A 24,575-nucleotide genomic window follows, 5' to 3' on the forward strand; every position below is an offset into this window, starting at 1 on the left:
GGACCCGGAAACCCCAATCACGTACAGTGGGAGGACCCGGAAATCGAACCACGCACAGTGGGAGGACCCGGAAACCCAAATCACGTACAGAGGGTGGACCCGGAAGCCTGAAGCACGCACAGTGGGAGGACACGGAAACCCGAATCATGTACAGGCAGTGGACCCAGAAACCCAAATCACATACAGAGGGTGGACCCGGAAACCGAATCACCCACAGGAGGACCCGGAAGCCTAATCACGTACAGAGGGTGGACCCGGAAACCCAAATCACGTACAGAGGGTAGACCCGGAAACCCGAGTCACGTACAGAGGGAGGACCCGGAAACCGAATCACGTACAGAGGGAGGACCCGGAAGCCGAGTCACCTACAGAGGGAGGACCCGGAAACCCGAATCACGTACAGAGGGTGGACCCGGAAACCCGAATCACGTACAGAGGGAGGACCCGGAAACCCGAATCACGTACAGAGGGAGGGCCCGGAAACCCGAATCACGTACAGAGGGAGGACCCGGAAACCCGAATCACGTACAGAGGGAGGGCCCGGAAACCCGAATCACGTACAGAGGGAGGACCCGGAAACCCGAGTCACGTACAGAGGGAGGACCCGGAAACCCGAATCACGTACAGAGGGAGGGCCCGGAAACCCGAATCACGTACAGAGGGAGGGCCCGGAAACCCGAATCATGTACAGAGGGAGGGCCCGGAAGGCCGAATCGCGCTGCGACGTGGCTGGGCCCGGAAGCCCGAGTCCCCGACAAGGCGGTGGCCCGGCCGACAGAATCCCCTTGCGAGGCGGGTGGGCCCAGCGCGGGTCAGAGGCGGGCACGACGGCCGCGTCCGGGGTTCCGCTGCCGTGAAGCGTTGGGAACAAGCACACCCTGGCCGGGCGGGCGAGGCGGGGCGCGCTGTCCTCGGTGGTGATGGCGGCACAGCCGCTCACATCCCGAAACCAGCGAGCCGCACGTGCTCCCTGGGGTCGCTCAGGGTTAACCGAGAACAGGTCGGGTCGCGCAGTCAGGACTCGCGGGGGGAGGGCACGGACGGGGCAGCGGACTCCGCGTCCTACCGGAGAAGCCGCGGGGCTTTTTTAAAGCAGTTGATTGATGTTGAAGCGAGCGCGGGGCAGAGCGACGGCGTGCGGGCGCAGCACCCATGGGCGCCCCCTGCGTGCCACTGGCAGCCTCAAGGCCTGGGGCAGGGACAGGGCTCCGAACTACGTTTGTTTAAAAATGAAAAACCTGGCCCTGGCGGGCGTGGCTCAGCGGTTGAGCATCGATCTAGGATCCAGGAGATCAAGGTTCGATTCGGGGTCAGGGCACATGCCCGGGTTGCGGGCTCCTCCATCCCCAGCAGGGGGCGTGCAGGAGGCAGGTGATCAGTGACTCTCATCATTGATGTTTCCATCTCTCTCTCCCTCTCCCTTCCTCTCTGAAATCAATAAAGGTATTTTAAATAAATAAGTGAATAAATAAATAAATAATAAATAAATAAATAAGTAAATAAGTTAAATAAAATAAAAACCTGTGCTTAAGAAGGGGGCCAGCGAGAGCTAGAGCCGAGGTTTCCCGAGGGGCTGCAGACACGTCCTCCGGGGGGAGGCAGAAAATAGCCGCTGCGGGAACCCAGGCGCCGGCCAACAGGCGGGGAGGCCCCACGCGGGTCCACGGCCCCACGCAGTGACCCGTGAGCCGGCAGGTTGCGCCCACGTGCCCCGGGCTGCGCCCTGAGCCGCGTGCCCGTGGCCCGGTTACCTTCCTGCAGGGGAAGCACCGTGTCTGCCCAACAGCGGGGGGGGGGGGCTCCTCCGCGCCGTGAAGCGCGGACACGGGAGCGCGTCTGCCTTCAAGGGGCGCCGCCGGGAAGCGGCCTCGGAAGGGGCGCCCCAGGGTGGCCGCCGCGCCCCGCTCCGCCCGGGCCCAGACAGGAAGTCTGGCTGCAATTAGGAGAAACCGGAGGAGTCTGACCTCCCGGCAGAAAACACGGAATGTTCCAGACGCGCAAGGACGCGAAAGCCGCCGGTCGCCGACAGTGACACGCGGGGCGAAGACTCCCCGAGGCCCGGGCTCCCCCGCGCGCCGCGGCCCGTGAGGGGCGCCCCCAGATGCGGCCTCGGGGGCAGCGCCCCGCGCCCAGGTGCCCCCCGGAGACGCACGAACGCGGAGGGGACTCGGCGCGGCCCCGCGGACGCCTCCGAGCAAACCCGGGCGAGGCCGCGCCAGGGCCCGGGCCTCGGGGTGCCCGCCGCTCCCAGTTCCCGCTGCCTCGCCGGCGCCCCGGTGACGCGGTGACATGCACAGCGTGATGAAAGGGAGCCGCCAGAGCCCCGAGCGCAGCCCCGCACGCAGTGAGCGCTGCAGGGCGGGATCCAACTCAGCCGGGCCGGCCCGTTTCTTAAATACTTTCACAGGGTGTCATTTTTTCCCACCCTGCCCTTTCCTTTATTGGGTTTTCCTACAATGAGCCTGCTGGGACCGTCCCGGACACACGGGCGGCGGCGGTCCAGCTGGGTCCGTGCGCGCCTCGCCGCGCTGAACTGGCCCGGAGCCGGCGCGAGGGGGAGGCCGCGGGTCTGCGGCCTGCGTTCTGTAAACGCAGCGTCTCTCCACAGTCCCAGTTCTAACGTTCACTTCTTTATAAAGCCGTGGCCAAGTATTAAAATAAAATCCTTACTACTCGAAGCCAGATAACTCGTCAGCTCCACGCGGGGGCAGAGCTGACAGCCCGTGTGTGTGGCTCCCAGGCCACCCGCGCAGCCCACGGACATCTGAGCCGGTCAGTGACTCCCGCCGCCACCGCCCGAACCCCCACTTGCCGAAGCACCAGCAAAACAGGGTGCGGCTTCGGCCTGAATCAAGTAGATGATTCTAACATATTCACAAAAACTAAAAATGGCAGTAAGCAAACAGGGCTCCTCTTTCCCGTTTTTACATGTAATCTAGACTGCGGGATGCAAGTCACATCAGGCAGCCGGCATGGGCGACTCTTCAAAAAGAAAACACAGTCACGGTCACCATAAAAAAGGTTTTTTTAAAGACCAAGGAGTCGCAGGGCCAGCGTGGCCCAGCAGCTGACCATCGACCTATGGTCCCGGAGATCGCAGATCGATTCCCGGCACACGCCCGGGTTGCGGGCTGGATCCCCAGCCGGGGCCTGCGGGAGGCGGCCCCTCGCTGACACGCTCATTACCCATGTTTCTCCCTCTCCCTTCCCCTCTCTGAAATCAATAAAGATAGATTTAAAAAATAATAAACAAAGACTGAGGAGACATAACCAAACACTAGGTGCAAACCCTAATCAGAGACAGACCAGGCATGAAAAATAGCTACTCAGGACATTCGGAGAACAACCGGCGAAGGCAGAACGTGGCCGACACACGTGAAAGGACAGGGTGGAATTCCCGTTCCTTTTCTGAAGTCCGGCGATGACTGCGGTTAAGGAGGACAATGTCCTTAGGAGAGGAATGTTAAGTATTTAGGGATGAACTGTTACAACGTACATAACTTACTTTTAAATGGTTCAGCAAAAATAAATAAAATTGGAGCCCTGGCCGGGGAGCTCAGCTGGTTGGGGTGTCCTCCCGATACACCAAGGTCTCAGGCTTGGTCCCGGGCCAGGGCACAGACAGGAATCAGCCAATGAATGCTCAATAAGTGGAACACCACATCGATGTCTGCCTGTCTCTCCCCCTTCCTCTCTCTAAAATTGATACTTTTTTAGTTCTTAAAAAAGTAGTAGTATGCGAGAGAAAGCAAATGCGGCAAAATGTGAGCAATGATGAGTTCAGGTGAACGATATACAGGTAGTCACTGCACTGTCCTTTCACCTTCTCTGTCGATTTGAAAATTTTCAAAATACAAGGCTGGGGGAGAAAAGATACAATAATCCCACGGCTGACCATCAGTTACGCCCAGACCCAAATACAGCCGTTCTGCCAAGTGGATGAGGGGCTCCGCGTGCCCACGGCAGTGGTCAACGCCCGCCGACTGTCCGGTGGGATTTCTGATAAACTCTTCACTACGTAATTTCACTTGGGTTTTCTAACGTCCATTTTAACACACGAGGAGATGAACACCTTAAGGAGATTCGGTAACTTACACAAAGACTCAAGGCTGGAAGTGCCCAGAGCTGCACATATTTACTTAAAAATATGTCAACAACAAGTAACAGTCCGCTCAGATGTCTAAACAAACCTAAGTCAGTATACAGAAAGCAGAGACACGAGTTCTCAGAACAAACCAGGAACACGGCAGTTGACTGTTTTCCGCCGTGAGCCGGGGGAATTATCTGATATATCCTTCAGGGGCTGACCCGACAGAGCAAACAGGCAAAAACTCTCGAAATCTTTATTCCCACAGACCACAGGGGGGTCGGGGGCCTCTGCAGTCCCACAGGACTAAGATGATTTGGGAAGGGATGGTCATCTCTGGCATGACTCATCCCCACGAGGTCGGCCCCGAAGCATCGGCCCAGAGCAGGAAAGGCAGCCCACCAAGGCCGCAGGACCCCAGGGCCCAGGGCCCCGAGAACGGATGAAAGGAACAGTCTCTGGGCGGGGTGGGGCCGGGCCGTGGGTGGCAGGGAGGGAGGGAGGGAGGCAGGGAGGGAGGGAGGGAGGGCATGTTTAGGGACATTAGGAACAAGGAGCTTCAATGAAACAGGCAGCAACAGTCTCATAAAATTCACGGCCTATACTAAGAGACGGATCCCCTTTCCAGTATTTGGGAAGATGTTCGGATTAGGGTTACCACCCAAAGCTTGGCCTTTAAGTCTTCTTTTTTTTTTTAATTGATTTTTAGAGAGAGGGAGGGAGAGAGAGAGACACTGATCAGCCTGCCGGACACTGAGCCTGCAGCCTCGGCATGCGCCCTGACTGCGAATCGAACCGGCGGCCTTTCCGTGCACAGGGCGATGCCCCACCCACGGGGCCACACCGGCCAGGGCCTTCTAATCTTTTTAATCGGTGGAAGCTGGAATGGCCTTAGGTATCAGCAACTTTACAACTTTACTTAAGAAAATGGCTCTCCTGTGGACTCTGCCCCTGAGACTCCTGGTCGCCAATCTCCCTGTGTTTCTTCGTGGCTAAAACCAAGCTACAGTGGGTAGGAATCTGCCAGGCGTTCTGTCCAAAGGGAGCCGGCCTCGAATCTTCACAGGTAACGTGGAAACAGGAAACAATATTTCTAATGCAGAGCGAGCCAGAACACTTCTGAAAGCCTTTATTATCTCCACGGCAGGACGGTCCCTCCTCTGCCAGGGTCACAGCGCCCACCAGGGCGGCAGCGAGTGGGGCCGCGGGGAGGCTTAAACCCCAAAGCCAAGTGCTCAAGCGCCGGCGGCAGCAGCACCCGGGGGAAATATCTGTGTATGTTCTTTTCCAGATTAAAAAAAAAAAAAAAAATTAGTCATGTTCTGCATGTCCAGCCAAACTACGGGGCATCTGTGAGGCAGACAGCGAGGGTGCCAGCCGGGTGTGGGGCCCACCACTCGGACCCGCCCCCCCCCCCCCCCCGCCTGCCGCCACCCGCGGGCCCCGCCGACAGCAGGTCTACCGAGCCAGGTTCTGGGTGAAGACCAGTCTGACCACAGGAAGGAGGAAGGAGGCATCCGGCATCTGAGTCTCTTTTATAAAATAAAAACATCCCAGTTACCGTCGACTAGTCTGCAGCTTCACCACGGTTCTGAATGAAAAAGCTACGCTGTAGAAACACATGGCTTTGGGGAACCCACGGGAGGCTCCCGAGAAAACACCACGCTTTAGAGCACTGGGCCAGGACCGGGCTGCTTCTGACACAGCCCATGAAAGGCGTCATTTTACTCGCAGGACGTTTCCTGTCTCGGGAGCCCGGCCGGGGAGATGCCGGGGCATTGCGAGCACAGGCCTCCCGCGCCCGGGGACGCGGCCTCCCCATGCGACAGGCCGCCCACCCGCCGGTCACAGCCGCGGTCGCTTTCCCACACGCCACGCAGACAAGAGAGGATTCACTGAGGGCTCGATTCAAAAATTTTAATCTAATTACTGACACTTGGGGGGGGGGCGCCCTTCTTGATTGTTTTATTTCCTCTCTGCTAAAAACTGAAAGGAAGTCCTGTCTTCTAACAGAATACTAAAAGGCTAAAGTTGGCCGCTTTCAACTACGGCATTTTTTAAAAAATGTGTTAGAATACATGTAATCATAGGGAACTGCCCGACGAAACTTATTCACGGGTTTGGAAGCATGTGAAAGTATATTTTGTCTTATTAAAAGTAGGAGGAAGTGCTAACCTCGAATAGAAATGGAACCCAGCTCAGTTCTTACAGCGAGATATCCGGGGGTGGGCAGGAGTCGGTCCGAAGTCGCCCAGCCCGGCGGCCGAGGGCCAACCCAGGCCGCCCCCGAGCTCGGGCCGCCTACTGGTCCTCAAAGGCCGCGAGAGCCTGCGAATGGTGACGGGTGGCGACGCCAGCGCTCAGAGACTGCGCCCAGGGGCACTGTGCCACTGGGACATTCTTTTGCGTTAATAAAGCCATTTTAATAGCCAGAGCCTGCACGTCTTTTTCTGTACGAACAACTGTGAAACTACATTTGCCCGTAGGTCTTGTTGTGAACCTCGCCTGAGGATATTTTTTCCACTGCTTTTCAGGGGGAGGGAGGGAGGGAGGGAGGGAGGGAGGGAGGGGAGAGAGAAACATCGACGTGAGAGAGACACATCGACTGGTGGCCTCCCACTTGCACCCCATCCAGGGAGCGGGAACGGACCCGAAACCGAATCAAACCCCTGACACGCTAACCACTGAGCCACACCCACGGGCTGCCCACGTGTTTAGTGACCACTTGGGGAAGAGAAGAGAAGAGGCTTCCGCGCTCCCTGTGGCGATGGGATCCTGACTGCGAGGAGGGGGAACCTGCTGCGGCAGCCGGCGCCAGGCCAGAGGCCTCGGCTCCCGGGGACGGCGACCCCTGCGCAGCCATGTCAACGAGGTGGCATTTACCGTCCCACACGGCAGGAAGCGTCGCGACGGGGAGGCTCCGGGCGGCTGAGAGTCGGCAACTCAGCCCCACAGTCCAGGGTCCAGCTGGTGGTGCTCAGCCTGCGAGCCTGGCCCCGGACAGACCGACGGACAGTATGGATGGAAGCCGGCTACCTAACAAGGCCCGACACAGTGCATCGTAAGAAAAGGAACCATTTCTCCCCCGTTTATTTTTCTAAGAAGGAACACACCCTCCCAAGGACCCTGCACACTGCCCTGCAAGCCGATGTCCAACCCGCGACAAAGAAAAAGGGGGTAACCTCGCCTGGCTTACACCACTGAAGACTCACTCCCTCCAAAAAAATAAAAAAGACTCACTCCATCCTGGCGCGAAGGTCCCCCTCCCCCAGGAGTGGACATGTGAACGTACCAGGGTTCTTTAAGAGAACAAAGGGGACCGGCCACAGGGCCAGGTACAGCCGTGACCACGGCCACACACCACACGGCCCGGGGCAACAGGCAATACACCGGCTGATCAACCCTTCCCGCCCCCAAAACATCAACATCCCATTTTATGGTTTAAACACCAAGGGCTGTTATTTAAAAGTTACATTTTATAGAAAGAAAAAAAAAATTTAAGAAATTTTTTTTTAAAACCTATCAGCCACCCTAGCACTTAATTTAATTATAGAAAATAGCTAGTTGCTGCTTAAATGAGCCCTCACATTATCAAATTGTGGCTTTAAAGAACCTCTAGAATGTAAAATAATAAATGCAACCCAGATGTTCACCGAAAAATGAAAACAAGATTGTTTTTACTTCATAGCAACCAAATAGGTCAACCCATTTCCTCCTCCAGAGAATTCTCGGGGGACCGCAGGCTCCGCTCGCAGAGCATGTGTTTCGCATGTATCTGTCCACACAGGGAGGAAGCCCTGCCGTCCAAAGTAAACGGAGCGCATTGCATGTTCCCACGGACAGTGGCCCTCAAAACTGCAGCCGGGCTGCGTCTACACAGTGCCAAACATCTGGATGAAGCTGGAAAAAGCACTGCTAATTACCTCGATATTGGGAAATACTTTTCAATCATCATTAAAATGTCCAGTGTTACAGCAAACTGCTGTTTTTATGCATCAATTACAGGACTGAGCCTCTCAAGAAGAGGGCGGTAATTAAACAGCTCTGCCGAGCCTCGGGTAGGGGGTCACCTTCCCGTCTGAACAGCGCTCCTGGAGCCTTACCTAGAACGAAGGCCGCTCCAAGGAAGTCTGCTCCACGAAAGTAAATTACAGAAGCTTCTCAGCCAACTCCGCGGACTCAGGTAAAGTCTTTTCTAATATTTACATAATGTTGAAAGATGTTCCCCCCCCCCCCAAAATGCTTGCTGAATCGTCTCCAGCCAAACTATAAGACACCGCAGAATCTCATGCCGATTCTATTCTGTCAGTTGGGGAACTGGCATTTACTATAAAATGTTTACATGTTTAACTTCAAAAATCAGGATGGAGACCCACATATTTTTTCTTTCTGTTTTTGGATTTTGGGGTTTTTTTTAATTCTCAACCGAGGACACGCTTAGAGAGTCCCCAGGAAGAGGGGGGGAGAGAGAGAAACATCAATCAGTTGCCTTCCTTACACTCCCAGACTGGGGATCAAACCCACAACCCAGGTATGTGGCCTGACTGGGAATCGAACCCACAACCCTTCAGTGCGCGGGACAACGCTCAACCAACTAAGCCACTCCGGCCGGGCAGACCCGTGCATTTTCTACTCTCATTTAAATGACTTACTGTTTTCCCCCAACTTCAAAGTACTTATATTTTAAGCAGCTTTTAGGATACTTTGATAAAACCTATTTTTTCATTTCATTTCACTTCAAAAGTTTCAACAGTCCTAGATTACAAATTGATAAACCTGCTTTCTAAAGGCTCTGCCAATAACTTCTTAAAACCAATCTCTCTTTCCTGGGGTTATTTATACCAAGTGTGTAAGGTGATAGGAAGCAATGTTGGCCCCCTACCAGAACGACCTATTGAGAAACGCGTAGTTCCCTTTTCCTCGCTGAGTCCCCACCACGCTGGCTTTCTTTACCTCTAGTCACTTAACAAACGGAACATGCTTTCCGTTCAGCAAGGGACAAGCTCTCCCCATCCACTCCTTAGCCCACTCCAGTCTACCTTGTTCTCTACCTTTCACCAGACTGGGTTTTCCAAGTCACCAAATCCAATAGACACTGTCTTTCCACATTTTCACCCACCTCCCAAGGGCATTCAACACAGCTCACCACTCTCTTTTCCTAAAACACTCTTCCTCCCTGAACGTCTGCAATACCACACGAATTTCAAGGTCTCCTCGACGCACCGGTTATGGTGTCTCGGTCTCCTTCACTGGGTTGTCCTCAGTCCTGGGATATCCTCTCCTCTCAACTCCCTCCCCTACGTGTTCTCATTCATCCATCCCCATGATTTAGAGTCTTCCCTATGTTTATCTCCTACCCCAGACTTGTCTTCTGAGCGGCAGGCTCACACACAGCAACTGCCTTCCTACCATCTCCACCAGGCTCTCTCGCAAACAACTCTAATCTGAAAGACCAAAAGGACCTCCTGGGATTCCACTTCTAGTAAGAGCTGACTAGTTTGTTGCAGACCAGTCCTTCTGCCAAGAACAACTGAAAGAGCAACAACTTTTGAAGGTATCCGAGAGCTACCAATGCAGAGAGGAGGGACTCCTATAGGAGGCCAGGGTCTCAGAGAAGTTTGCCCCTTAATCTGAGCCACTTTTCTTCTTGGCACATTTGCCAATTCACAGCAGAAGCTGAGAGGTCAGTAAGCTAAGCAGAAACAAGTGGCTGAGAATCTGAGACGGCCAACAAAATCTCAAGCAGTTTTAGGGGGCTGGGGGGATAAAAATTAGAGTTGAGGGGCTGCCAAGTAGAAGAGGCTCTGGTAACAGCCCAGCTTTGAGCCAGGACCACCCTAGGAGAAGGGTAAACCAGAAGCAAACCAATCCTCACAACTTTAAAGTGATATTTCCTTATTTTAACTGCCTGTCAGAAACCTCTCTTGGGGAAGATAGCCAGAGTCTCAAATTTTCTCTACAAATTTTCATACACATTGTGACAATTTAATTAAAGCTTAACAGGCCGTCTAGAGTCAAGATAACATGACTGAAAGCCAAGGGTAAAATAGATAACAGAATAAACTCATAGGGTATTCAAATATCAGACAGAGACTTTACAATAACTGCGATTAATATAACAAATTAGTTGACAAGATGAGAATTTTCAGCGGAAAGTTGGAGTCTAAAACAAAAGAATCAAGAAAACTGAAAAAGACAATAACTGAAAATAAGAGCTCAACTGACAAATTTAATAGCAGGTTAGATAGAGCTGAAGAAAAAATTAATATACTGGAATATAGGTCAGAAGAAAATACACAGAGTGAAGGGTGGAGGGATGAAGACAGAAAGGAGTCTGAGGGACACACAGGACATGATGAAAAGGCAGAGTCCGAGAAGGAGAAGAGATAAGGAATGTGGCCAAAGTAACGAATGAAGAGATGACCACCAATACTCAGCTCTAATGTACAATCAAGTCTTGTCCTGGCACTACCAAAAAGCAGAACCACCACCAATCAATCCCAAGCAGGAGAGACTCAAAGGAAGCCACAGCCAGACATACCACAGTGACACAACTGACAACCAAAGGCAAAGAGAAAACTCTTAAAAGCAGCCAAAGACACAATACCTTCAAAAGAACAAGATATACAGCTGATTTCTCAAGAGAAACAATGGAAGCCAGAAGGCAAAGAATTGGCAAGTCATAGCACCTACAACTGTACCCCCTGTGAAAATATCCTTCAAAAGTAAGGGCAAAATAATGACATTTTTGACAAAAACACAAACAGACCCTCCAAATGGCTTTCTCCTAGCCCCGCTTCCCAATCACTAAGCAGCAGCACCTCCCACATGGCCACACCGCCAGAAACCTAGACGTCATCTTCAATTCCTACAGTTCCTTCACCTCCAAGCTGTGGGGTCCGTTAGAGTCTCCAAAAATACATCTCATTGCTCGTAAAGCAATGCAAATTAAAATAGCACATCATTTCTCACTTGTGAGACAAACGCCAAGAGCTGATTAGAATGCTGAGGATGCTCCTAGTGAGAAGGCAATCTGTCAGTATCTAGGGAAACCGAAAGCAAACCCAGAACCCACAAATGCGATTCTACAGATATACTCGAGAAAAACTTTCACACGTTTGTAAGAGGAAACAAGCCTAAGGAGTTCGTCTTACTGTTTGTAGCAACAATGTAAAATCAACATTAAAGCCCAATACTGGACAAGGTAAATAAAACGTTACAGCGGTTAAAAGAAATAAACAGGGTCTATAACGCTCACCTGAACCCCGGCAACAGCTTCCTCTCTGGTGTCCCCATGTCTCCTCTCTTCCCCTCCTCCAACCCACTGTCCACTCAGTAGCCAAGCACGCTCTTCTTAAAAGAGGCAGGGGGTGCAGTGGTTAAGAATATGGCCTCTGAAGCCCAAATGCCTGGGTTCAAATCTCAGCTCCACCACCTGCTAGCTTCAAAATTTAAAGCAGGTCACTCAGCTTCCCTATGCCTCCATTTTCCTCTATAAATATTAAGTACCTAATAGGGTTACTCTGAAGAGTAAACAGGTTAAAATATGTAAAGCACACAGGACAGAACCCAACACAGAGCACTGTATAAATATTAGCTAAAATTATTGAAAGGTAAATCAGATGTCATTTTCCTGTTTCAGATCCTTCCTTACTCACTGAAACCATCTGATACAGCCCCGGGCCTGTCCCCGGCCCATCCCCCCCTTCCGTTTTCTTCTCTGGCCACACAAAGCTTCAGTCCTCTGGACACACTCGGTTCGGTCCAGCCCAGTGCCTGTCCCCCTGCCCCACCCACTATAGCCCTTTAGGTTGCACCTGGAAGACTTTTCCTCCCTGAGGCCTTCCCTGGCCACCTGGCTGCCCCACACCCCTGCCCCATGCCCCGCCCATCCTCACTCTCCCCCTCAGCCCCTCATAGTTTCCTTCAACACGCTTTGCATAATTTGCAATTATTTTACATATGTTTTCCTTATTTGTCTGTCTCCCACCTAAACAGAAGCTCCACGAGCCCAGGAAATCTACCTGCCTTATGCACAATTCACCCCTGTGCCAAGAACAGGACCTGGCCTTTGGAGGGAATGCTACCAATACTTGCTGAATATGTATATTTTATTAATACTCTAGAAAGGAATGCACGCTAAGCATATTCTAAAGCACCTACCATGTCACTTTGCAAACATTCAAAAGAACGGTGGTTATTAATTTCCTAGGCACAGGCTGAAAAAACAGGCAATGTATGTATTTTATAACTTCCTACATTTTATATTACTTGCGTTATTTTTTAATACATAAAAAGTCTCTCAAAAAAGGGTGTTTTCTTACCATCACAGTACTGTTCTGTGAAACTATCCGTTTTGGAAAAAGTAAAGCCAGACTTAAAGTTTAATTTCAAAAATATAGAAAGGCGCATAGCAGAGAGTTTCCTCTGCACCTGCTTTCCCCACCTGCCCAGTTCCCGTCACCCTCCCCAACAGGTAGCCCTTGTGAGAATTCCTTCCTGAGAATTTGCATGCGTGTGCTGGCACTTTTTTTTTTTTTAACAGAAATGGTAGCAAACAATGCACATTTTCATACACTATGCTTCTGTAACTCAGTAAAATACTTTGGAGATCTTTCTATATGAGTCCATAAAGGAGCCTCTGGGTTCCTTTCCACAGCCTCACAGCTTCACTCGCCCCACCTGGGCACGGCAGGGTTGACTGCCGAACCTCCTGCTGAGGGCCGCTCGGGTTATTTTCCGCCTTTTATTACCACCAACGCTGCCGAGGATATGGCACCTCACACAGCTACAGATACACCTGCAGGTTAGATTCCTAGGCTTGGCATTGCTGGGGCAAAGAATTTATACATCTGTAATTTTAAAAGCTGCTGCCCGATGCCCCTTTATTTGTGGGATTCACCCAGAGAAACAGATTCCCTCGAAGGAGCTGGAAGGGAGGGGCTTTCACACAAGGGACTGGCTGCACACATGATGGAAAAGCTGAGAGTGAAACCCACACGTCAGAAAAGCCAGAGGCCGCTATCACCTCTACGCCGGAGGGTCAACGAGAGGAGGTATTTGTAAAGCTCAGGAGACCTGGGGCCAAAAGGAGGCCAAGTCACTGCCAGAGACACTGAGGCAGAACAGAGGACAGAGAACCTGGTTTCCCCCCTCCTCCTGCCGTCCAATCTCCCACCGGCCAAACCTACCCCAAGCCCAAGGACCCCGGGGGGTGGGCAACGCCTGCAGGGAGATCCCTCCACCCGCGGAGGGCAGGCCGTGGATCTGAGCCAACAGGGCACTGGCTGGCGCTGCACCCTTAGGAGCCGTAACTAACTTACCCTCCCGTCGCCCACAGCTGGTTTCAAACGTGGGGGCTGCCGCCTGCCTGACAGGTGAAACCCGGGATCCCAACCCTGTGGTAATTTATATTTATTTTATTGAGCGAGGCTGAGCATCTCTCCACGTGAGTCACAGCCTTAACCACCATCGACCCCGGCCGGGTGGGGCGAGGGGCAGGGGGAAGGGGGGCAGCCAGCGAAGCTCTTCCCCTCCCCTGCCACAGATGGTCCACTCGGGAACGTCAGTCAGACACATTCCCAAACTGAGCAGGAAGACGCTGGCAACCAGCCCAACTGGCCAGTCACCTGCCAAGTAGAGACACATCTCCAGAACTGTTTTAAAAACCTGAATGGCAACCAGGCCCCAAAGGAATGGCCCACAGCTTACCCGCGCGGTGCCCGCCCCGCCAGCAACAATGCTGCTGTAATCTCGCCCCCTTCCTCCGGGCACCGCCCTCCGGCCATTCACATCGCCGGCCCCCCTCCTTATCTCGCACGGAGGGAACAAATAATAATACCCTGGACCAAATTTAAGTTATAAAAACAGCAAGTAGGAATCTTTTTTTTTTTTTTTAAAGGTCTTTTAACCCAACCAGCACATTAGCAAAAAGAGCTTTTAAATCATCTTTCGCCCCTGCCGTAACTGTTTTGACTAGATTATTTACCCCGTCTCGTAAGCAACCGAAACTGACTTTCGTACACAGTTCAGTTTTGTACTATACTCTGAACTATACCCCAAAAAGTTGTGTTTTACAACTGGCTGGCAAGTGACTTCATGGTCTTTCCAAGGGTTGAACTTTATTTTTAGAAATATGAATTTTAAAGCAAAGCATTACTTTTTAGAAATATAAATGGTGGTGATAAGTAAAGAAATGCAAAGAGGTATGTTAACTTCAAAACCTCCAGCAATCGAGGCTTAAATATAAGCACACCAAATGTATATAATAATCACTATATAATGTCATTTCAAAACTCTAAGATGTTTCACTTAAAAATCTACTTATTCTAAGATTGTCAAACATATTTTTAAGTGTCTTCCATGAGGCAAGGAAGAAAGGCCTTAATAAACTGTACCAATAAAGGTTAGATGTTGCTTTCCGGGACCTAGCACGCTGCCTGGCATCTTAGTAGACAATCAATAAATATCTGTTCATTATTGACTGTTCCAGTGAAGTGGATTAAATCACACATTAAAATCATCAGACCCTTTTCCTACTGCAGGGTACATTTTTTTATAAGTTCTTTTGTTCAAATTTGAAAGTAACACACGTCACTCAGAAACTTGAAAAATACAAAAACTAAGAAAATAAAACACAGCAGTCACCAGTTTTTTACACCACGATGTATCAAACCGCTTCATCTTTTAGTGGTTGTAAAACAATTCATCCAATAAACTGCCCATAATTTACCTCACCGGTCTCCTATCAGGCACGGCTGTATCCAATTTTCTATTATAGTGTAACGCACATCTTCACAAAGGACATATTTTTTTGAATTTCAAGATTGTATTCCCGGAAGAGATACTAAACCACCCAAAGAAAGTCTTAAGGCTGGATACTTAATACCATCCTTTGTTAGAGCACTTAAGATCTATAAACCGCTGGCGCACACTGGCTTCCTTTTTTTTTAAATCTTTCAACCTACTTTTACCTTCAAGCCTTCTGCATTCCTCAGAGTCAGAATCACCGCCCAAACACAGTTGCCCACAGGGGACACAGTCTGTAACATTGTAATAACTAGTAACTATGTATATAGTGCCAGGTGGGTCCTAGAATTATCATCAGGGGGCCACTTTGTAAATTATATAACTGTCTAACCACGATGCTGTACACCTGAAACTAATATAAAATACTGAATGGCAACTGTAACTGAAAAATAAGTTTTTTTAAAAAGATGTTTGTCGGACATCACAAAACTTTAAAAAAAAAGAAAGCATATACATGGAACTAAAAGTCACCTATAACGTAACAACAAAACTCCAAGCCAGCTGGCTACTTTGACTCAAACGTCCAACGCTCAACTATTACAGTCGTTCGTCTTTCTTTTCTCGAAAGGAGAAACTGCTGTGTCCCTCGTGCTCCCCAAACTGCGCCGAGAGGCAGGGCGCACGGTACCCACAGAGCCCAGGGCTCGGTCTGCACAAGGCAGCCTGGCTGTAGGAGGGTTTGCAACTGGGCTCCTTCGCCACAGCACTTTCTTTCACAAACAACACACCCACTCGGAGCCACAGTGCTGCCCCCGGCTCCCACGGTGACAACTGAGCTCGCCACATGCCCTCCTGCTGCCAGCTCTCGCCCGTCGCGGCCACGGGCGCGCGTGGCTGGCTCCCGCACGAGCACCCCCACCTGCGCGGCACGGAGGTTCCGCGGGCACCTGGACGAGCCAGCGTCGGCCCCGAGCCTCACGGCTGCTGACTGGCACCGGCAGCTGCTCCCGCAGCCTGTAATTAAGATTTTTTTTCTAAACGCTCCCTTATTACAAAGGGTTCTGACGACTCCGTCTGTCAGCAGAAAGGAAGTCTTTAGTCGCCGAGGAGGGATCCTCAACTTCGGGTCCTCCTGTAAAACGGCGGGGGGGGGGGGGTTCTCTGCTTCCCAAACCAACGACCCGACCGCGCCCCGCGCCCGGCCCGGGCAGGTGATTCTGCTTCAAGGGCGTCGTTCGCAGCACGACGCGCCAGGCATCTGTATCCCACTAAATAATTTACAACAAAAGCCACTCTCGCCGCGTCGTCAGGCGGGCGGCTGGTTTGGGGTCCCGGCTCCGGGCGGACCCGCTCCCGGTCCCCTCGCGCGTAAACCGCGTGCGCTCCAGCCCGCGGCCCCCTCCCCGCCCGCCCCGGCCGCTCGGACCCCACGCCCGGGAACTGTCACGACTGCCAACCCTCTCCCCGCACCCGCCCCTCTCGGACCCGGGGATCCCCAACTCGAAACTTTCCCCTCCCCGTCTCCCGTGGGCTCCCCCACTTCCCACCACCCGGGAAGGGCGCTCAGGGTGCGCCTGCGGCGGGGCTCCGGAGGGCGTGGACGCCCTTGGTGACAACAGGAGGGGAAGGTCGCCCCCGAGGCGCCCGCCCCAGGACAGGGACCCCCCGGGACCCCGCCCGACACTCGGGGCGGCCCCAGCCGGCTCGACGGCGACCCCGCCCGCCCCTCCGCGGGGCCCCCCGGACCCCCGCCTGGGTCCCCGGGCCCGGGGCGCCGCGGGCCTCGGCGTCGCCAGCCGGCCCCTAAGCTGCCGGGACCCCGCACCCCCGGCAGACCCGGGCCCGCGACCCCCGCACCCCGGCCCCGGCCCCGAGCGCCCGCGAGCCCCGCCCAGGCCGCCCGCCCAGCCACACCTCCGGCACTCACCGCCGCCCTCGCCGCCGCCGCCGTCTTCGTCCATCTTGAGGCCGCTCCCGGGGCCGGCGAGCCCGGGGCCGGCGCGCGAGGGGCCGCGGGCGGGGGCGCCGCGGGTGCGGAGCGCGCGGGCGGCCGGGCGGCTCCAGCAGCGCGCGGGCCGGGTCGCGGCCGGGACTCCTCCCGCCGGGCGGGGCGCTCGCGCTCGGCGGCGCCGTCACGTGACGCGGGGCCCCGCCCCCCGGGCGCCGTGGGCGGGGCCCGAGGCCGAGCGGCCACGCCCCGAGCCGGCCGGGCCCTGCCTGGCGACGCCGAGACACCGCGACCCTCGGGGGCCGCCCGCGCCTCGCAGCAGCCCGGGCAGGACCCGGGGGGGCCCGCTCTGTAGAGCCCGCGCCGGGGCCCGCCTCGCACGTGCACCCTGCGGGCAAGACCCGGCGCGCGCGGCTCCGCGGGTCAGGCTTCCCTCCGAGGCGTCTCGGAGCAGGTCCGGCCTTCCCGCGGCCACAGAATGGAGACGCGCCTTTCCCGGCGCCCGGTGCGCTTTAGAATTAGCCAAGCGCCGGGCTCTTCAGCGGACGGCAGCGTGAGGTCCGGGACCGCGCGCCTGGGGCTCCGCGCGCACCGGCCGGGTGGCCTCAGGTGCCCTTGCAGCCTGGCCCCGGGCTCCCTCGGGAGGCTGCCCGCGGCCCTGGGTCTGTGATGCACAAGCTCTGAATTCAGCTTCCCGTGGGCACCGCCGGGGCCCTGGGCCAGGCCTCCTGGGCCGAAGGCCTCGGCGCGCCCCGCTCCACGTCTTCTATGAATCACCTTTCTCCCTCCACCGATTGCTTCCAGTAACTCCCCCGAAGCACAGAGTGAACGCGGCCCCTCCCTCCCCGAGCCCTTCTGTTCTTTTCTGCTTTAACTAAATTGCATTAAAGAAAAGGATACATTGTAACGGAGGAGATCATTCACCTCTAACGTGATTTCCCGGCAACTGTTTTATATTTACAAATGGCCCACCGAGTGGAAGGCTCCTTCTGCTGTCATTGATCAAAGTGGACGTTTTCACCTGTTTTTTTTTCCCCAGGTTGCGGGGTGATTCCAAAGAATTCAATCTCCTAATAATCTCAAGAATTAAACGCCCAGCTCTCTGGTGCTTCTCAAACCACCGGGCGCACTTCTGGGCGCAGATTAAATGTTGGGCAGCTTGTGTGACAAATAGGCAGCTGGAGATGGCCTGGGCATCGGGAGATGGAGGTTTGAGATCTGGCTTCCTGATCTGGTTCCCGTAAGCTTGGTTATCTTGGAGACAGAACTGCGGTCACCGAGAAAAATGACAGCATACTTGGAACTTGCAGCAACCTTGGCCTATGGGGAACAGCACTAACCAACTGAACTACCCGGCCAGGGCGGAACTTGGTAATAATGTGATATGTGGAGCTTTGATACTACAGATTATAAATGCTTTTAAATGTCAATTGCTAATTCTTTAGGTTCCTTAGGATGCGATCCACGGGTGTTTCTCTCAAAGTCTGGATCTGAAAATTGCTTAATTTCCATCAGAATGAAGCATAGCCCAGTTATTTGTAGATAGAATATTAGATTATCCTCACAGCTTTCCCCGGGTGTCCATTTCGACAAAGCCTGCAAAAATATTGGGAGACTAGGGCTTCGGGTGTCATTCCTGCCCTCGAATGGAGAAACTGGAAGACTTCAAAACCTTCACTACTCGAGTGAATTAATATCTAATGGGAAAGTTAGACTTCTTTAAAAAAGCTGCTTTCCAGCTCCTCTTAAATCCCACCCAGTTACCTAATCAGCTCACATGCAGGTTGTCCCCACACGGAGGAACATCAAGAATCCCAGTTACCCACTAAGACGGGTGCTCACTTTATGTCCAGCTTATGGGTGGGTGACTCGGATGTTGAGAGCTCTATAAGTGAATTATTAAGGAAAACAATTCATGCAGGAGACATCGCCCAAAGATAACAAGCGTTAAACCCTTGTGACAGTCGTTCAGTTAGAGAAAAAGATTTAGGCACCTGTCCCAGGTGCTGGGAATGTGATGATGACAAAGATCAGATCAGGTCCCTCTCCTTCAGGGATATTTGGCCTAGAAGATGTACAGCCATTAAGCGCATATAATTACACAAATAATTACTTAATTGAAATTTTGATACCTGGCCCCACTTTGAGAGTTTCTCACAGTGTATTATGGGCTTTGCAGCCTTGAAACTCCTTCAGACCAAGACTGTGTAGCCTATTTTATTGTCTTACGATGTGTCCAAGTAGGGGAGGAAGCAACAGCATTGGCTACTGTTGCGGGATGAACAGGGCAATCGAAAGCAGGAGCCCTTAAAAACGTGCTGAAACCCACTCAGCAGCCCTCTGACCGTTGCAGGAATCGTTTTTAAAAATCAAGAATGCGCCCTGGCCAGTTTGGCTCAGTGGTTAGAGCGTCGGCCCGCGGACTGAAGGGTCTCGGGTTGGACCCTGGTCAAGGGCATGCACCTCGGTTGCAGGCTCCGTCCCCGGCCCCGGTTGGGGTGCATGTGGGAGGCAATCAATTGATGTGTCTCTCACATCAGTGTTTTTCCCTCTCGCTCTCCCCCTTCCACTCTCTCTGAAAAGCAATGGGGGGGGGGGGTCAAGAATGTGCACATTCCAGGAAGGTCAGAGGCCTTCTTTGGACCTTCATCTCCATCTTCCAACTGGAAATGTGAAATCGGACAGAAGTGTCCTTTCCCAGTACTAAGGCCAAAGCAGTCAAAGCCCTGCGGGGGCCAGTTCTCCCCGCTCGGCCGGGAAGAGGCGGCCCAGGCTGCCTGAGCTCCGGCTGCCTCCGGACCCTGCGCGGAGCAGATCCCGGCTCCTCTAATACTGGTCCAGAAATGCGGAGACAGCAGCGGCCGTTAGCAGATGGGAACCCTGACTAATCCGTTACATCTGCTCTGGGGCCTGGTCCCGTCCCGGGAAGGCGCACCCGGCCGCCAGCTCACAGTCGGCTCACGGTCGTGAAAGGAAAGCGATGTTTTCCGAAATCTCATTTCATCTCAGACAAAAACGTCTCATTGGAATAGCAATGATCTCGTGCAGATCAGCATCCTCCACTCTGCCCGGGCAAACAGCAGGGGTCCGAGTGTCGAGTCACAGCCACATTAAATTTTCAAAAGCCCAGGCATCATGTCCTTCCCGGCGTCCCGTCTCGCCCGCCCGCCGTTCGATGCCGTCGGCCGGCCTCAGTCCCGTTCTCCGCCCCTGCGACCCACGCAGCTGACATCAGGCCTCCCGTTACCAAGGACGGATTAATTCCTTTTACATTGATTGGTAACTTGCACGTTTGTTCTTACAAACGTGGTCAAATTTCTCCGGAGGGGCAAACTTGGGGGAAATAATTTGGCCACCATCTCGAGCTATTTGCCTTCAGAAGAAAAGCGCTGTACCCACTGTCGGCGGCATCTAGAGTTATTACGTACAAGGCGTCCCCTGTGGGAATCAAAAGCTGGGTTATTTTCACCTAGTTCGTTTTTATAGTATGTCCCTGGCCTCCTAGCAACAAAAACAAAAATGTGTCTTTTGTTCCACTTACAAACAATCCCCTGAATCTGCAGTGAGCAGCTTAACGCCATCAGGAAAACCCGCCGTGGGGTGCAGAGCATACTATCGGGCGGCCCGCGGCCAAGGGACAGCACGGCATCCGTCACCAAGCGCTCGGTGACCGGAGGTCTAACGGCGTCCCACGGATGTGGCGGCGACGGGCTGGGACGGCCAGAGCCAGCCGTGAGTCCAGGCCACGCGTCGCCGTCGTAAAGAGGCCACGTGACACCGGTGAGGTCATGAGGCCCCAGCCCTGGCGCCTCACCACCTGCCACCTCTGGTAACTGCGTAACGCAGGCGCTTCTCCATCTTGACTGTGTGACCTCGGGCAAGTTACCTCACCTCCCTGGGCCCTCGTGTCTGCATCCGCAACGGAACCAGCCACTCTTCCCCGCGCGGTCCGAGGTGCTCTCGCACCCAGTGCTCATCACTGCTGCGCACCGAAATACAAAGCCTCTCCTGTCCCTCACTCCCAAGCCGGGCGGAACGCCTGTGACCGACTCGGGGGTGACGGTGCACCTCAGTAAGGGCTCCCCGCGTGTGTGGCCGCCTCCCACCGGCTGCCTGTTCCTCCAGGTCTTCTGGAAGGTGCCGTGCTCTGGGCCGTCTGCTCATGAACTGCCCCACACTTCACCCCTCATCGGTCCCCTAAGGAGCGGGGTTCTGGGGGTCACGGTCACACACGTGCGCATTTCCAAGAGGAAATCAGGGGACTCTGGGCCCCTCCTTTGACATCACTTTATTCACTCGACAACCTGTTTCTTAGCACCACCACCGTGCAGGCCCCGTGGATTCAACAGCAGCCAGCAGTCAGCGATTCTTTATGACGGACAACCCGGGAATCCTTCGCCACACCCCCTGGCAGCTGGCAAGGCCCCTTTTCTCAGAAAAAAAAAGTGGAAGGGAAGGGTCGGGTATACACTCCCACTCAAATCCTTGTCCCTCGATACAGACCAGTCATATAAGCTTCAGTTTTAGAGATTCGGCCGCCTCCTGCCCCCTCCCAGGGGTCCGGCCTGAACTCCGGCTTCCCCCGCCCCAGACGACCCCTTGTCCCTGGGCGCAGGCGGCCTGGGGCGGGCGGTGCTGCCTGGGAAGGGGCACAGGGAGCTATAGAAGTATTAACCTCGAGGGAAAAAACCACAACCTGTCATAGCTCTCAAAAGAGAAGACGGGAAATAGGTGGCCCGGCCTGCCAGGTTCGCGCGCTTAGGATCTGGGGACAGCTGCTGTCATTTGGAGCGTTTGTTTACGCGCCGAGTCAAATAGCGTACCCCAGCCCCAGTTCACGTCCACCGGGCCCTCCGGAGGTGCCTGGATTTGGAAGTAGGGTCTTTGCAGATACAGGCAGTTACTGGGCCCTAAACCCAAGGACTGGTGTCCCCATAGGAAGAGGGGGGGACACCCGGGGGGAAGGCGGCCACAGGAGACGGGCGCGGGAATGGGAGCGAGGCAGGGCCGCGGGGAAGCCCAGGTCCGCCGGGAGCCTCCGGGGGCGGCGAGAGCGGCCGACGCCTCAGACGCCTCGTCTCACAGTCCCGGCCCCCGGGACTGCCCGGGAATCACCGCCGTCGTTTCTAAGCCACCGGGTCGCGGTCGTTTGTTCCCTCAGCTCTGGGAAACGGACACCCGGGTCCGTCAGGCGGGGTCTCGCCGAGGGTGCCTGGAGGAAGGGGCGTCCCCGCCATCCCCGGGCCGTCGGGGGGCTCCTCGCGAGCAGAAGGAATTCCAGATCCTCCTTGGTTCCGAGGGACCGTCCGCTACACCAGGAAACAGGGGCGCACCCTCCGGCACGCCGCGGGGCTCTGCGCCTCGAAGGTGGAAAGGCAGCGAAGCAGAGTCGCCTCCTTGGGGCCACCTGGGCGCAGCCGCGGGCTCGGTCTCCGGCGGGGCGCCCGCGGGCCCGGAGCTTAGCCGCGGCCTTTGGCGCCCTGCTCCCCGGCCTCCAGCTTCAGAGGAGAGGGCACCAGGCCGGCCAGGGACAGGTGGGTCGGGGAGAGAGCCCCGAGTTTCTTAAGAGGCTCCGGGCTCTCCGGCTTCTCCTGGGTCTCGCGGCAGATTCCTCCACGCGTCTCGCCCTCGTTCGTTCCCTTTCCGTCCACTCTCTCCTGGACGCAGGTGCCGGGTGCTGGGTTTTCCTGGCACCTCCACCCACAGCCCCACCAAGGCCATCGCCGCCGGCCAGCCTGTGTGCCGGCCTCAGCGCCGGGCACCCTCGCACCTGCCCTGGCGCCCTCCCAGCGCCTGATCAGGCAGGGTCGCCGGCCCCCCTTAGGGACCAGGAGGCCGAGGCTCAGACAGAAATCAGCCTGCGGGGACCACGCACCCCTAGAGGCGGCGGGGGGCCATCGGCCCGCCCCGCTGTCCCCGGCTTTCTACACCCTCCAGCCTCCGACACAAACAAGTACACGTTCCAGTCCCTCCCGGGACAGCTCACGCCCAGGGAGTCCCGAGCCCGCGCCCGGACACACCCCAGCGTCCCCACCCCTCCCTCCCGGCCCGGCTCCTGGCCCGGCTCCGCGGAGCCCCTGCCGCGACACCCTAGGTCAGGGGCCAGCTTCCCGCCAGCGGCTGAATTTTCAGACGACTCCGGTCGGCAGGCGTGGGTTGGGGTGTGGCGCAGTGTGGGCGTGGGGTGTCCTCCGGGTGATGCAAGTGCTTTGGAACTAGACGGCGGGCGTGGGGCCCCGCTCTGCGAACGTACCAAATGCCACCGGGCGTACACGGTGAAGTGGCTCGTTGTGTGCGAATTTCACCCAAATAAATGAAAGAGGTTTGGGAAACTCGGGCTGGGTATCCGTAAGGCCGTCCCAGCCTCAAAGCCCCCGTGCCTGCTGCTTTCTGGAGCCAGGCTCTCACCAGACGCGGCCAGGCAGCCCCAGGCCCCCGCGGTGTGGCCAGGGGAGCCGCGCCGGGGCAGGACTTCGGGGGCGCCGTCCTCCCTCCCTCTCCGGCAGCCCCGCGCCTTGCGCGTCCGTCCACACTCGGGCTGAGGTGAGACGGGGCGTCCAGGGACTTGCCGTGAGGCTCCCCGCCCCGGGAGAGGTGACTCAGGGAGGTGGATGCTCCGGGGCACCTGGCCCTCCGAGGCCGTGATTTACCTTCTGGGGCACTTGCAGAAGGAACTGCCCGACCTAGTTCCTGGGCACCCTCCCCGGGGCGCGTGACACGGCCGCTCCTTAATTGCTGGGTGGCCCCGGAGTGCTGTGACCTCCCGAGACATGCCACCGGGCAGGTTCTCCAAGGCGCTGCTCGTCCCACCAGCTGCGGGAGGTCACGGCAGGACCAGCCTGGCCACAGGCGAGTTAAAAGCAGCCCAACAACCCCCAACAGAGGGCCCCAAACACGTCCGTGTGCACACGTGTCCTCAGCAGCACAAAGGTGGAAACGTCCGTGTGTCCGCCAGCGGAGGGGCGCACCAACCGAGAAAGGGTGGCAGCTCCCCCGACGGAGCACTACGCAGCCCGAAGGGGGGCGAAGCCCTGACGCGCCGAGCGGTGGGGGGATCCCCCCCAACCGTGATGCCCCGAAGAGGCCCGACACAAGTGCCCGGCGTGGCAGGACTCCGCGGATCAGAAGTGTCTAGAATAAGCACCTTCACCCACGCAGAGGGCGCCCGGCGGGCGGGCGCGGGGCGGGCCGGGCGGAGTGGGCCCGGCGGCCGCCCGGGTCGGAGTTCCCTTTGAGGTGAGGAGCGTCTCTGGAACTAGTCAGAGGTGCTGGCTGAGCCACAGTGCAAATGTGCTCAACGCCTGCGGACTCTGTACGTTCGGACGGTTAGTTTTTTTAAGTCGCGTGAATATTTTCGGGGTCGAGTATCCGTAAAATTTTACATGTACCATCTTAACACACTTTTCAATGTGCAGTTCGGCGTATTTTCCCAGACGGGAACTCCGTCCCCATTAAACGCCAAACCCCTCTCCCTCTCCCGGGCCTTGGCAGCCTCCCTCCTACTTTCTGTCTCTATGAATTCGGCCCCTCTAAGGACCTTTATAAGTGGAGTCGTATAGTCATCTGTGCTTCTGTGACTAAGCTGGTTAATTTTATGTTCTATGAATTTCACTCCAGTTGAAAGAGAGAAGAGGGGAGGGAGGGAGGGAGGAAAGAGACAGAGAAAGTAAAAGACAAAGGGAGAGAAACCACCAGCCACCCCCCCCCCCATGTTTTAGCCAAGGCCTGAATCTGAGTTGAGGTGCCCACAGCCCGCACCCTTCCCCTTCCCCTGGCACCCCCAGGGGTGAG

At 55.3% G+C, this 24,575-nt stretch overlaps 1 protein-coding gene across 3 annotated transcripts in view; it reads right to left on the reverse strand.

The window, feature by feature from the left end:
- CYTH3 (cytohesin 3) overlaps positions 1-24,575 on the reverse strand; it is a 103,011-nt gene that overhangs the window by 42,168 nt on the left and 36,268 nt on the right. Inside the window, exon 1 of one of the 3 annotated variants that reach the window (XM_087816998.1) lies at positions 16,764-16,843. The exons of 1 other annotated variant lie outside the window; for it this stretch is intronic. In XM_087816998.1, the coding sequence (XP_087673124.1) occupies positions 16,764-16,797 (34 nt within the window). In that variant the 5' untranslated portion in view covers positions 16,798-16,843. Of the gene's footprint in view, positions 1-16,750; positions 16,844-24,575 lie in introns of those variants that run through there. One more of the 3 variants, XM_087817000.1, reaches the window with a different exon arrangement.

Source organism: Miniopterus natalensis, chromosome 4 (assembly GCF_054644295.1).
Source record: "Miniopterus natalensis isolate mMinNat1 chromosome 4, mMinNat1.hap1, whole genome shotgun sequence".
Classification (NCBI taxonomy): domain Eukaryota; kingdom Metazoa; phylum Chordata; class Mammalia; order Chiroptera; family Miniopteridae; genus Miniopterus; species Miniopterus natalensis.